General features: G+C 39.8%; 1 protein-coding gene across 1 annotated transcript in view; it reads right to left on the bottom strand.

The window, feature by feature from the left end:
- LOC132555317 (uncharacterized) overlaps nucleotides 1-12,891 on the bottom strand; it is a 31,464-nt gene extending 18,573 nt beyond the window's left edge. The window contains exon 1 of the mRNA XM_060219673.1: nucleotides 12,460-12,891. Coding sequence (XP_060075656.1) covers nucleotides 12,460-12,718 — 259 coding nt within the window. The 5' untranslated portion in view covers nucleotides 12,719-12,891. The remainder of the gene's footprint in view (nucleotides 1-12,459) is intronic.
- Between the last annotated feature and the right edge of the window lie 1,409 nt (nucleotides 12,892-14,300).

Genomic DNA, 14,300 nt, shown 5'->3' with positions numbered 1-14,300 from the left:
ATGGGGCATTGTCTAAAAGGGATTTCTAATGAATAATAACCATGGTCCTTCATAGAAAGGGCACAGAATATGAATTTGAATTGATGAAAACAGTCTATATTCAAAGTACCACTGGTAAGTTAATAAACCAGCAAAGGGGTTTGATTCTTGAAGCTACAGTCGATAAAACGATGAGTAAACAAAATTCCAATTGTTTCAGTGACGAGATAGGGCGAAGCAATCCTCTGTTTTCTTACCAAGTCAACATTGTATACACGGGACTTGTGTTGGCCACTGACAGAACTGATCAGGAGGGAAGTAACGTATATGCCACGATGTTTATGTACGATTCTGCTAATTCCGTCCTGTATGTCATTACTGTTGTCTACCTAAAGTCAGGGGCTACAACGATAGGACGCTAGCCAAAGAGTTCGGACACCCAACAACACCAATTCTCCAGGACGGAGGTCACGTGATTGTATACCAAACAACACCATTCCCGAGTCAAAGGTCACATGGTCGGACACCTTACGCCATATACTCCTTATAGTTCAATCAAATCAGTATGTCCACATTTATTGCGGTTTTCCACTCGACGTTGGCAAATTATAGAGGAAGGGCAAACGTGGCCAAGTAATATATTTAGGCAGCCTGGAATCTTCCTTAATTATTAACACACCACAGTATACTCTTGCTTACGCAAGGTGTCCTTCATAACCACTACCTTCTCCTATTCCTCTACCTCCCCCTTCTGTTCCTCCGGCAAGATCGAGCGAAGTGGTCGGTATAATACACACAAACACTACCGATGTTTAGTAAGTGTCGACAACTACGAGATAATATCGTTACATTTAATTATCTTGCTATACTCAGAGAACTGACGGTCTATGCTTATGTTTGTTGAGCCTTTGGTTTGGCAGTGTTATTGCATATGCCAGTAAACTAGCAATATTGCAAATTGTTTACAATACATACCGCTGATCAGTCAATCATTAGCTGAAATAATGGAAATAAACAACGTTGTTTTCACGATTCTTCAACATGCAAGACGGGTCGGAACATGAAGGAACATAGAAAGCTCGAGTTTAACACTATAGTGTACATAATACTCGTTCTTCTGTATTCCAATCGAAACATGGATAGAGACCATCTTGTCGCTGAAGTGTTTCTTATGTCTACAACAATACATACATGTATATGTATCTCAAGTAGTTCTGTTGAGCGATATATTTATACCTATTAGTTCCCATCAGGTTTAGTCGTTACCTTGGTAATAGAATTTATATTAACATCATACGTTCAGTGAATCGGCATTAGACTGTGCCAAATATTTAATTATATCCAGCACGCAAGCTCTGTAACAGTTGTGTCTTCTCGAGTATTTATAGGGTTAAAGCACTCTGTTTATCATGCTATTGTTTTCCTTGTGGAATTAGTATCTGTAATCTACTTTGTTCAGAGATGGGGCTAATTCACGGAAACGTTTATCCGTTAGGGCTTGTTGGCCTTTCAACATCGAGCGCCCATTAGATCTAGATCGATGACACACGCGGGACGAACTATTTGATAAGATGGAAATTAAGGGCGACTATGAATGTCAGCAACACAGACGTAACAATTGCGAAGTGGCCATCCTCGGGATATAGGTTGCATCATTAATGAATCACACTTGTAAATGGATTCTCACTCGTCGACAAATTGTTGTTAACAAGATGCATTTGGCTAAGGATCAGATATGTACATGAAATGTCACAACCTGTGCGGCAAGCAGTACAGGGGTGTGACGGAGAGTTAACCTCATACCACATGTCACACCGTCGCCGATCACCCGCTACAACATCTGTTCATTGTTCTTTTATACAATCACACAACACACATGTTCAGCGTTCTCTTTAGCTTCATCCAAAATTCATTGTAACAGTTTGCATACCGTAGTTTACTAACAACGCATGTTCACGTGCAGGTTCTTGTGTTAGTAATATTTGTCACGAAAGCCCAGCAAAGACAGTTTCTGGGACAAAACGCATCAACTACAATGAACGTCTAGTCTTTATGACGCTTTGCTCTGTAAACCAAGCCAATTTCATACACTCTATACTGCCACATATCGATTGTTTTGAACATCTTATTTGATCTACTTCATCAGACGATCACACTTACGGACAGTAAGTCCACAGCTTTAACACTGCACCATGTCATAAAAATGGGAGATCTGTATATCATGAAACGCCAATCCGGGTCAACAGGACGGTGTTTAATTCAGTACCACCGGTATAGCAAAATACAAAATTGACTCCGGAGAAAAAAATCTCAACTGATGTTATGTCAAATAAAAGGACTTGATATGTTTATTCCGGAACCAATATGAGAAAAACGATACAAGATAATGACGCCTACGAGAGCGTGCAAGCGTAACAGCACAGGTAGGGTGACCGTTTTGTGGCGCGATGTGTTGTGTTCTGAACAGTTTGGGTGTAGCCGCTTTATCAGGGCTTTAATTACAAGGTAAGCAGCAATGGAAAATGTCAACAGGTTCTACAATTACTATTATAAACCCGACCTGCCACTGAAGGCCTGTCTCCTTGTACAGACACGTGTTCAAGAAAGAGAATATCGCCCCCGCATGGTAATAGTTACGAACATGAATGTAGACAAAAACAGTTCAGACTCACATCTCGAGAAAGGCGAAAAGCAGAAACGATTCAGATGCTGGTTTTCACTAATAAGACAACGATGGATTACAAAACAGCAACATGGTGTTTAAAGAGAGTACAGAAATGTTGACCACGGGATGCAAAACAGTAGCGTCCAAACTCCATGCATGAAGATGATAGTGTTAAGTAGTCGGTCGACGTAGTGGGTAACACACTCGGCTTTAAACAAGATGGCTACACTCCCGACCATGCGAGACAATTAAGACCCACAATCAAATTCATTCCGATCTAAATATATATATGAATATTTATAGTAAAGAGAGTAAGGGCAGACCTATGGGAAAACATTATTGTCCTCAAACGTATACATATACATAAAGGACAAAATATTTTGACGCGCCGCATAATGACAGCTGAAATAACTAGGTTTTGTCTGGCAAGTATAGCAGTAAAATTATCTTTGGCAAGACCCATGACCAAAAACGACACGATGTCTATAACGAGGCAATGAAACGTAATTATGTGTATAACAAGCACAAAGACAGAGCGAGGGTTAGTTTGACAAATTGACATGTAAAATTTTATCGCTGTTTATTGCTTTCGCCTTGGTTGAAGTGATTAGTAAATCGCTTGCAATCATTTTTATATGAAAGTCTCCGGTTGGTACTCAATGGTGTATGACCAGCGCCAAGTACACATGCCTACACTAGTAAGGAACGTATTTTGGCGCGTGGCGTTAATTCTAGGTATTACGGAGAAGCTGTTACCAAGCTGCCGACGAAAGCGGTGAAGATCTAATGGCTGTAGCACGAGGGAATGCACAGATGCATCAGCTGCACAACATACATGTATATATACTCTCTACTTTACATATTAAGCCGTTTGCAATTCAAAGGGAACCTCGTTGATGTATATACAAACATGTGATTGAGTCATTCAAACAGCATGCCATCACTACTCGCCGAGAAATGTTTCGGATATTATAATGATATCAGTTTCTCATAATTTTTAATTTAGAAGGAAAAGAAGGAAAAAGTGATTACTGTGATACTCAATACATGAAATGAACAAAATTACAGCTTGTTGGCACCGTTACTAAATCTCTGCTGATGTTTCGTCCATATTTATCTCCAATCTTCCCGCAATTGTACGCCATGAGTAGCATTAAAATGACACATAGATACACCATTCAGCTGTTTTATCGTTTTGTCCCTTTGATGATTTTTATTAGAAATCCGTGATGCATAAAGATGTTAAAAATCGATTCCATTTCAAAATGACACAATCGTGAGTATTCTCGCGAGATTTCATCGACCGCGCTCGCAGAGAATATATGTATCAAATCGATGGTGAGAGAGACTGTGTAGAATATTAACGGGATGCCGTCATGATACTTTGGTCACTTATTAAAAATAGAACCATAACGTCAACACCACAAACAACGGAATTATATATCGATTTTATACCTGGTGATTAGTGGAGCGCGGAGACCGCTATTAATCATATATAGTGACCTTTATAATACATACACGCCATGAGGACTATGATATACAAGTCCAGTACATATAACGTCGGGAATCTCTCTTCACGTGTCGATTTTATATAACGGGTCATATCGGCGAACTTATTAAATCGTCGTCATGGCGACATAAGTTCATCAAGTGATAATATATATTGATACACGCCATCAATCCTGATACGAGGATAGTGTCTCAACGATTTTTTAGATATGTTTGCAACTCTTTTCAATATTTTTTCCTGTTGTAAGGTTTTAATGCTACCCTTGACTTATAACTATATAAAAACAAAAGAAAAGAAGGGCCAGACCTGACCACGGTCATCTGATCACAAAATTGTTTTGTCTCATTGAGAAACACGTTAGTAATGAATCTGAAATTAAAAGAAACCATTTTAGCCGAAATATCAATGTCTGTTACAGACAAGATATAAACAAGATGGGCGTGACCCTTGTAGTTGAGTAGGATCTCCCAGTTCCCTTGTCAGTCCGTCCGGAGTTGTTACGCCAACATGGTCTGTATCTATTCTGCTCCTCTTACTAAAGTAATACCCTGGCACTACACCATACAAACTTCAATTGTATAATCACGCACTCCCCAGAATCTAAGTCCGTGATATAATATGTGTATATGATTTTCATACTAATGGTATATAATAGACCAACTTTTGGTTGTTTTGTGATTCGTGAGCGTTGACAAACGACCACGGACCAAACATGATGACAAATGGTTTTGGTCATGCATTTGTTATGCTAATATTCCAATAGCGGTTACCCTGAACTTTCATAGTACTTTCGTAATAGAACACGTTTCAAGTTCTGCGTACTCACGCAAGCTTTCAAATGTAACTCCTGTAAACTTTTGTCTTTATTTCGATAAGGGAAATTCCGACTATTAAAAATATCGACTTTTTTGAAGCAACACTTGTAGGCACGAGCTTACATTAACTACCGACCACTTGTTGGGAGGTATCATGATACAAGTAACAGGCTAACACAGAGAACGGGAGGTCGATACAGACGGAATTTTATCTCAACGATCACAAAATTACGTAATGGCACCACCATCAAACTGCCTAAACGCACGAGACGTGCAACATTGTAAACAATATTGACTGTTTTTAAGAAAAGGATTTCTTAAATACAATACAAGTTATGTAGAAATGCATGTCCAATTTACCAGCACGTGTCTAGCCCCCATGCCATGCTAGGTTGATATTTCACGGACTAGAGAGACTGGGAACAACATCCGTTCCCAGCTCATTTGCGGTCATTACAGTTGGTCAGACCTGATTGTGTGGCCGAACACAGCTGGTAGGTAAAATACTTCCTGTTGGTAAGTGGTAATCAATTTGATTTCAATTTTCCAAAATGATCCAGATCTACACACATCCATCCGTTGTTCTCGCTTAGCTGATACGCGGGAAATACACTACTAATATTACTGATGTGGTGCCAGGTTTGGAACGGTCTGCAAGGTCGTGAAATATTACACGAGACATTTAGGCGGTACCGAGCATAAACAGAATCAAAATGTCACAATATCATTTTCATATAGTGACTATATATGTATAAGTGGATCTCATAAACAGTGCACTTGTGTCAGAATTGTGATCATTTATTTATATAGAAATACGGTAGGCATCCTCAGGTATCCCTATAGTTCTGTCCATGTCATTAAACTATCGGTGTTTATCAATTTTCTCATCTCTAATATGTCAACCGTGGCACATCGCCGTAAAACAATTATCCAGTCCTATAATATCACACGGTGAGTTCATCTGTCAGCCGCTAGCCTAATATGGCCATAAAATAGGACTTTCACATAAATCTTCAACATCACCTCAAGGGAGAGAAGATCTCGTGTTTTCTCGTCGATGTCACAATGACCTGCATTTCATGCTCTGCATATATCCAGACCGTTCGAACCGACATCTGCACCGTGCGTTACTTAGTCCGATCAATTGGTTTCCATGACAACCAGACCATTTTAGAAAATTGATACTCAATGGATAGACGACAAAATGGTGATAAGAACAATGACGAATGTAATTTAGCCCGCCTCCGTGCTTTAACTCGACTGTCTGTGACCTGGTTTACAAGCTCTCGATAATAACTATTGACAATCTAACGCTTCAATCGAGTTGGAGTTAGCTAAACCAGTCAACTATGTGATAGGGAGCGTGACTTTACTAACAAGATCGTCCTATAGGAAAAGTAAGTTGTATAAGGACTTCAAAACTATTTCTAAGAATTAAAATAATTGTAAATCACAATATGACGTTCATGTGACAAAGACAAACGCTGGTCAGAGAAAACACGACGATTTACCTGTCTAGTCGTGTGCCTTGTACAGGTAAACTAATTTACATACACACGTCTGAGATTACATACATTAATATGTTATATCAGTTTATTTTGGGCCGAAAAAGAATTCTCAAACGATGTACTCTTTCATAGGCGAGTTTTCACACAAATCCTGGAAATGGTCAGTGATAGGAGTGCCCATCTACTCCGAGACTAGAGTCTGTCCTTTGTCCGGCCAAACGGCGTAATTACAATAGCATTGATTCAGCGGGCTTTTAATAGGCGTCAAAACATTATCTGGTGTGTAAATGACCCACGGGTGGTCATCGGTGGTCAGTTTGATCAATGTATTAGATGTTAAGTGTCATATAGGATATAGCTCCTGGTCATATTAACTGACTGACTGGATACATAAACACCTGTCTGTTGACCAGTCTCGCGTCAGATACGGCGAGGTACACGCGAGAATCCTATCTCTAATGTGTAACACTGAACCAGCACAAACAGACATGAAGGAGGTCCCAGCCACTAATTAAATACCCTATTTATTCTTATGTTGATGTAATATGTGGTAATGTAATGCACATTTACATATAGACGTTCTGTCCATATCACTACATACAATATACTGTGTGTTGTTGTATCATTTAAACAGATGTGCTATTCTGTTTGCCCAACAAGTAAGAGAAATATTTTATTTTGATGAGTAGAAACTGTTCACGGTACATAATTGAGACATCCATAAAAACGATACACCTTCCCTAGATAGCGCGGAGTATTTCAGAATTCACTGGAGCGTCCCAGGAATGTACTATGTGTATATCTACAATATATGTATTTTGTCGTCTCTTGGGATGTATACATTTATAAAAGATAATATAATATCATAATTTAGTCCGCACGTCAGCTCTAACTAGGACAGTGCCATATGTATATACATATATATAGGTCTTTTTTTTTTCGTCGGGGCATCATTTAAAATCTAATGTAAATTGTATGCATGCAGGGATCGGCTCTGAATATATTACACACGTACGTCAGGGTTCACGTCTTCATCAGACGGGTCCTACAGACAATATTAAAACTGACTACACAACTATATATCAATTTATTACAGACGTTCGGACTGACGAGATTTGATAGACAATGATGGAAATATATTGTTCCCTAAAGAGAGCCTATAAAAATGGTATGATCACGCCCATCACCATAAACTCTGTCTTTCAGTCCGTCTGTCTTGTGTCACAGTACATATTACCATAAATGGATAAATTCTGTATTGGGAATCACTGCAAGCAACTCAAAGTGTAGAAAAACCGGAAGTCGACCCAATAACATCAATCATGACGGCGTTTTACAGGTATCAGCCTTGGATTGATTTCCGATAAACGACTATTTTAAATGAAAGTGCGACAGCCTATACATCACTGGGACCCTCTCGATTACATTTTTTATCACCGCTAAATGAGCAAAACCTGTCACGCTGTATAACCTCAGATGTAAGCTTTAAGGCTGTTTTAAATATTTCAATCTAGTTACATTTTAAAATTCCTAAACTTTCTAAGAGTAGATGAGTGATTGATTTTAGAAGAAGAATGCATCTGAATAAAGCAATTCAAAGAAAGGTGAAAAAAGAATCATGACAGAAGAAAGTGCAGGTACATGGTTACTATTAGATTTAGAGAACTTCCATCTAAATGTCTGACTTGTCGTCAGTAGGAGAATGATTCAAGATTAAATTTTAGAACTAGTTGTAGCAGTATCTCGGTCTGTGTCTCCTAGTCTGTTAATTCATATCTCGGTCTGTGTCTCCTAGTCTGTTAATTCATATCTCGGTCTGTGTTTCCTAGTCTATTAATACATATCTCGGTCTGTGTTTCCTAGTCTATTAATACATATCTCGGTCTGTGTTTCCTAGTCTATTAATACATATCTCGGCCCGTGTTTCTTAGTCTATTAAATCATATATCTGTCTGTTTCCTAGTCTATTAAATCATATATCGGTCTGTGTTTCCTAGTCTATTAAATCATATGTCTGTCTGTGTCTCCTAGTCCGTTAATTCATATATCGGTCTGTGTTTCCTAGTCTATTAATACATATATCTGTCTGTGTCTCCTAGTCTGTTAATACATGACACCAATTCTTTTTTCAAGTTATTTCAGCTTTAATTTACCTATAAAGTTTATGGAATTTTTCGCTATTTACTACACAGTCACATTAATGTAGACCTTGGTCAGTGCACAGGTCATGATCAGGGACGTATATATCTCGGAAAAGTATATTTGTTATACTTTCATTTGTTTAAAATCTTCGCTTGGTGTCGGACTCTACCTAAAACATGTTACGCTGGTATGGCTGCAGTTGTCTTTGTAACATTACATAACCGGAAAAAAACGACCAGTGGTTCACAGTCAAAGTGGAGATGGAGGAGGAACGCAATGATGGATATTTCCACTTCGTTATTCAAAGTCCGTAATAGCCGAGCGCGCACTCACGTGCCCGCGGGAGATATTAATTTCATTGCCAACACGTGCCGGGGAGACTAATATAACACCGTATTCCAAGGGCCAAATAAACACCAAGAAACAAGAATTTTTTGCTGATTGCATTCACTGATTATAATGCAGTTCGTTTCTGGTTTGGAGGATAATATCGAACTATGTCGTTTAGCTCTACCGACGACAGATGTTATCTCGATTCTAATTGGTTGATTTGCTTTTAAAGTGGATCGACTGCGACCATGATTTGACAAGTGTCCTGGCCTGGAAGGGGTAACACATACGGACAGAATGACGTCACACCATTACGAGCTTAACCGGCTCAAAAGTTTAATGAATGAAAAGAAAGATTCAAAATTATACTGATCTACTCGATTTTTTTCTGGAGATGTCAGAAAGCTGTTGACATATTTTATATGACAGAGAAAGACGTGTAATTCGTGTTTCGCCCTTGATCCGAGTTTCCGGTACAAAAATTTCGATCCCACTTTTTCTGTACAGAATCATTCTAACACATTTCGGTTTCCCAGGGAATGGCTATCGCTATGCTATACCAGCCTGATTAGTTGTGACAACTTCCAGTTTGTCATGTGTTCCCGCGACATTCCTAACTGGCGGGGGTAATTCGGCAGGCGACCATTGAAACGAACAATGCCCCCAGTCAAGAAATTGGCCAGTAACGTGATCATAACACTGGCTCTACCTGGAGTAGCCCATAGTTCACGTGGAACCAATGCTATAGACTACACCTAACAATAGCACAAACAGGGTATGGGGTATTGAATACAACAGAAACACAACAAACAACATGTCCAACTTCAAATGCCTGTCAGACTCCATAGAAAATGTTATTAATAATGCCAGTGGTATTAAACACGTCGAAGGTCGCCGGGAACTAGCCAGTGACACAGTCAATTGGGAGTTATTAAACTCTTATGATATGTAATTGAGCGAACAGGGGTTACTTAACTTTCCTCTGTCATAATTGTCAACTTCCTCTAGAAAGACTAAATTTGCATCAATTTCACAATCCGTCAAATCTCAATAAAGAAAAATTACGGTACGTACGTGTATGAACTGACAAATTTGTCATTTTACGATATAGTACTGGGTTCACTATTTTCCATAAATAGATTTTCAAGTCTGGCTTACAGGTGAACGGCAACACTCTGTCAAACGTTTATAAATGTTTTTCTTTGATACGTCAAACCACACGTGGTGACGTCTGCGTCTACAGAAAGTAGATTGATAGGAACGGTACAAAATATGCACGTGCATTACAGGACAATGCATGCTACGATATTGTTTACCGTGTCTGTGTTGCTTTAGGAAAACGTTTAGTAATCTAATCCCGAAGATTCGTGCCAGTTTCAATCATACATTCTATTTCATATTTCTGTGTATGTGGCGATTTCTTCAAGGAACAGACCATTTTATTACTCAACAATACAAGTAGTCCTAGTACAACGTACTAATATCTCGCTTGTCTGCAAAATGGTACAGCGGAGAGGACGTGCTTGGGACCAAGGCAGTAACGACATCAGCAGCCTACACACAATTCACGTGCAATCACCGCCTTGACATGCTTTTGTTATTTTAGGTATGTTTGGGTACGCCCATTGTTCTCAACTCGAGGTTATCTACTCCGAAGTAAGGGACCTGCACACATGTTGGACATTCCACTGGTTGTGAGTGTAGTGGGAACTGTAGTGCGACGAAAAAAGTAGACCGGACCCCTACACGGTGTTTGGGAAAGCAATGATTTTTTGCCATTATTAGGATTGCGCGGTATGAAATGAAGTCACATTAATTCCTCGCCGTCAAATCAGACCACGTGTTAGTAAGTTATTGGGTGCCGGCCCCCCGCCCCCTTGAAACACATCTTAACGTTTAAATGTATTTATTCGTCATATAAAAGCGTTTCATTGTTTCATACAAAATAAATTGGAACATAAAATAATAGAAAAATGATAGAAATCCTTTAAGTTAACTTCCGGTTCCGATGTGGGTCGCCTTGGTGCAATGGTTCCCAGAAGGTTGATATAAATATCCCTGATGACCTTGCACAGGAACAGACTTTAATGTAATAAAACTCCTCACGTTTCACAACTCGTCAGAAGTCACACATGGACTGTGGCGCGCGTGAAGCCATTAAGAGGCCAGAGTCGTGTGGCGCGAGTTTAACACTAAAGCAGTAACGTCGTTTACTTATTCGATCAGAGAGGAGTTTATTTGGTGATTGTTTAGTACTAACGTGACAACAGAGTTAGCATTCCAGGATGAAACGACAGTGCTGTGGGAAATAACGTTATCTACGCTATCTCATTGACCTTGATTTTGCACGAGAGCACGTGGTCAGCAGGCGTTGACCCAATTTGTGACAGGTACAAATATTCAATAAGAAGTTTGACACTGAAATATCTCCCTCGCATAATGAAGCCACCGACGCATAACCGCTGACTTCAATCTCTGTGTCATCAGCTAATGGTTGTCCTCAAGGTGAACCATAGTTTTCAGTTATATAACGAATAGTAAGAGACCTTCAAATATCTAAATTCGTCGCAAGGTGAAAAAAATGTATAATATTTCAAACAATGTCACACGATTTCAAATTAAACACGGTCACATATGTTACAGTTCATATGCATGTAAATACGTGCAACAGGACTTGTACTTGTACACCATGTAAGATGTACATGCTAACTAGACTATTGTGAGATTTTATTATAAACCAAAACCGGCTTTTAAATGTATTAATAAGAAATTACACAACAGAAGTCGCTCGCACACGTGTGTGTCACTGTCTAGGTTTACGACAATCAAAGGAACGTAAGCAACAAAATCTGTGTGCGATTCTTAAATGGGCGGGCTGGGAAGATACATTGTGGAGAGCACGGTCAGTTAGACCTGTGGTCAGTGTGATGACACCTTCCTACCCTAGTAGTCCATCTGTCTACCTGGTGACAATGAGGAAGTTAATAGTTGCTCCTTCACGCTCGACATACCTCGTCTCGGCTAGTAGCTGCCCTCCGAGACGAAGTCAGTTAACATCCAAATCGTTATGCGGTAACTATTTGTAAACACATTCTATATAGGTAAAATAATGAAATACAATTAACACCAGTTGCAATCAATATTGCTGTTGGTAAACAAATATGACAATTGACAGCGACACAGGGATCTAAACCCAGATGATTGTATAGGTGATAAGTGATGTCCAGTAACATCACCAGCTGTCTAACGATTGTGACAGAAAACCACGTGGTGACCACGCCCCTCCGTTGCAAAGATGTAGAGCATGGATTCTCTTTCGAGGTATCATCTCCAGGCGGCCACAACAGAATTAGCAGATGTTTAAAGTTATAGGGGTGGGGTTAGCTTGGAGGGGCGGGACTAGTGTATGGCAGAGAACAAATATTCAAATCCTTCAAAACTTGTTGCATAAAAGTACTAACAGGTATATATGTGAAATATAATTAATTAACAATATCAATGGTAACTTACTCGGAATCACCACAATGTCGCTCTCCTTCCTGCTGCCGTCTGTCTTGTAAATACAGTCGAGTAAAATATCATATTTTCCATCACTTAGTGTTTTTTCTACCAGCCCAGTCACTACAGCGTCCGACATAAATACCATTTTCTCAAAGACAATATTTTCATCTGAATATATATCGATATCCCTATCACATGTCTGGGCCCGGGCCAGGCCTAGAACCATACAGGACACGATCACACCCAACACTCCTCGTACAGGGGCCATGCTAGATTTGTACAGAGGTAGAGCTACCGATACCGCCGCTGTTTGTTTCACTAAGTAATCCACGTACACCGCTCAGGTCTGCACTCTCTCGTTGCGATGTATCCGAAACTGTCGCGTAGACTGGTTGTACTTGTGCCCGCACCTTACTACGTTAGCTGTGCTACCCTCGGCGACTGACGAGCGACTGACGGGCTAACACAATGCGTTCGTTCAACCTTCATTCAGAAAACTACTGAAAAGTCAGCCAAGCGCATCGATCGCGATACAGCCGAGTAATTTTCAGCACTCAGCCTTAACTTCCTCCAAGACATCTTGAAGTGGATCATGTTGTTGACTGCAGGACATATTTTAATAGTAAGCAATAAATCAATAACGACTGACGTGCTATAATCTGGTTTTACTCTGTTGTGACAATATAATATCGGTTACAGCTCAAGCCGTTTTATCGATCTAGTTTGACTGTCACATCTGTTGGTATAATGGCGGTAAGTGAACAAAGACCTCCGATTTTAGTTATTGATATCGTCAAAAATTAATTAGCATCATAAAAAGACGCGGCGCGTGCCTTACAAAGGTACTGAGATCGCGAGAGGTGTTTCCCATCGGTTCTACTTCGCACGTGGGGACTCCGCCATCACAAAATCACAACGGATCGATATATTGTATTAGAGAATGTAGATGTACCATGCTGATACTGACGCAATAGTAGTGTAAGTGCATTTATGACACAACGTTTCCAACTTTGATCTGTCTTACTCTATAACCAGTAGTTACACCACGTGTCTTCCTCTATAACCAGTACTTACACCACGTGTCTTACTCAATAACCAGTACTTACACCACGTGTCTTACTCTATAACCAGTAGTTACACCACGTGTCTTACTCAATAACCAGTACTTACACCACGTGTCTTCCTTCATAACCAGTACTTACACCACGTGTCTTACTCAATAACCAGTACTTACATCACGTGTCTTCCTCTGTAACCAGTACTTACACCACGTGTCTTACTCAATAACCAGTACTTACACCACGTGTCTTACTCTATAACCAGTAGTTACACCACGTGTCTTACTCAATAACCAGTACTTACATCACGTGTCTTACTCTATAACCAGTAGTTACACCACGTGTCTTACTCAATAACCAGTACTTACATCACGTGTCTTACTCTATAACCAGTAGTTACACCACGTGTCTTACTCAATAACCAGTACTTACACCACGTGTCTTACTCAATAACCAGTACTTACACCACGTGTCTTCCTCTATAACCAGTTACACCACGTGTCTTCCTCTATAACCAGTTCTTACATCACGTGTCTTACTCACGTGTCTTGTCTTCCTCTATAACAAGTACACACCACGTAAACCAGTACTTACATCACGTGTCTTACTCTATAACCAGTAGTTACACCACGTGTCTTCCTCTATAACCAGTACTTACACCACGTGTCTTACTCAATAACCAGTACTTACACCACGTGTCTTACTCTATAACCAGTAGTTACACCACGTGTCTTACTCAATAACCAGTACTTACACCACGTGTCTTACTCAATAACCAGTACTTACACCACG

This window comes from Ylistrum balloti, unplaced genomic scaffold, assembly GCF_031769215.1.
Source record: "Ylistrum balloti isolate Yb309-2 unplaced genomic scaffold, AGI_CSIRO_Ybal_v1 Utg370470, whole genome shotgun sequence".
Classification (NCBI taxonomy): domain Eukaryota; kingdom Metazoa; phylum Mollusca; class Bivalvia; order Pectinida; family Pectinidae; genus Ylistrum; species Ylistrum balloti.
This window is presented reverse-complemented; position numbering and strand designations above follow the sequence as displayed.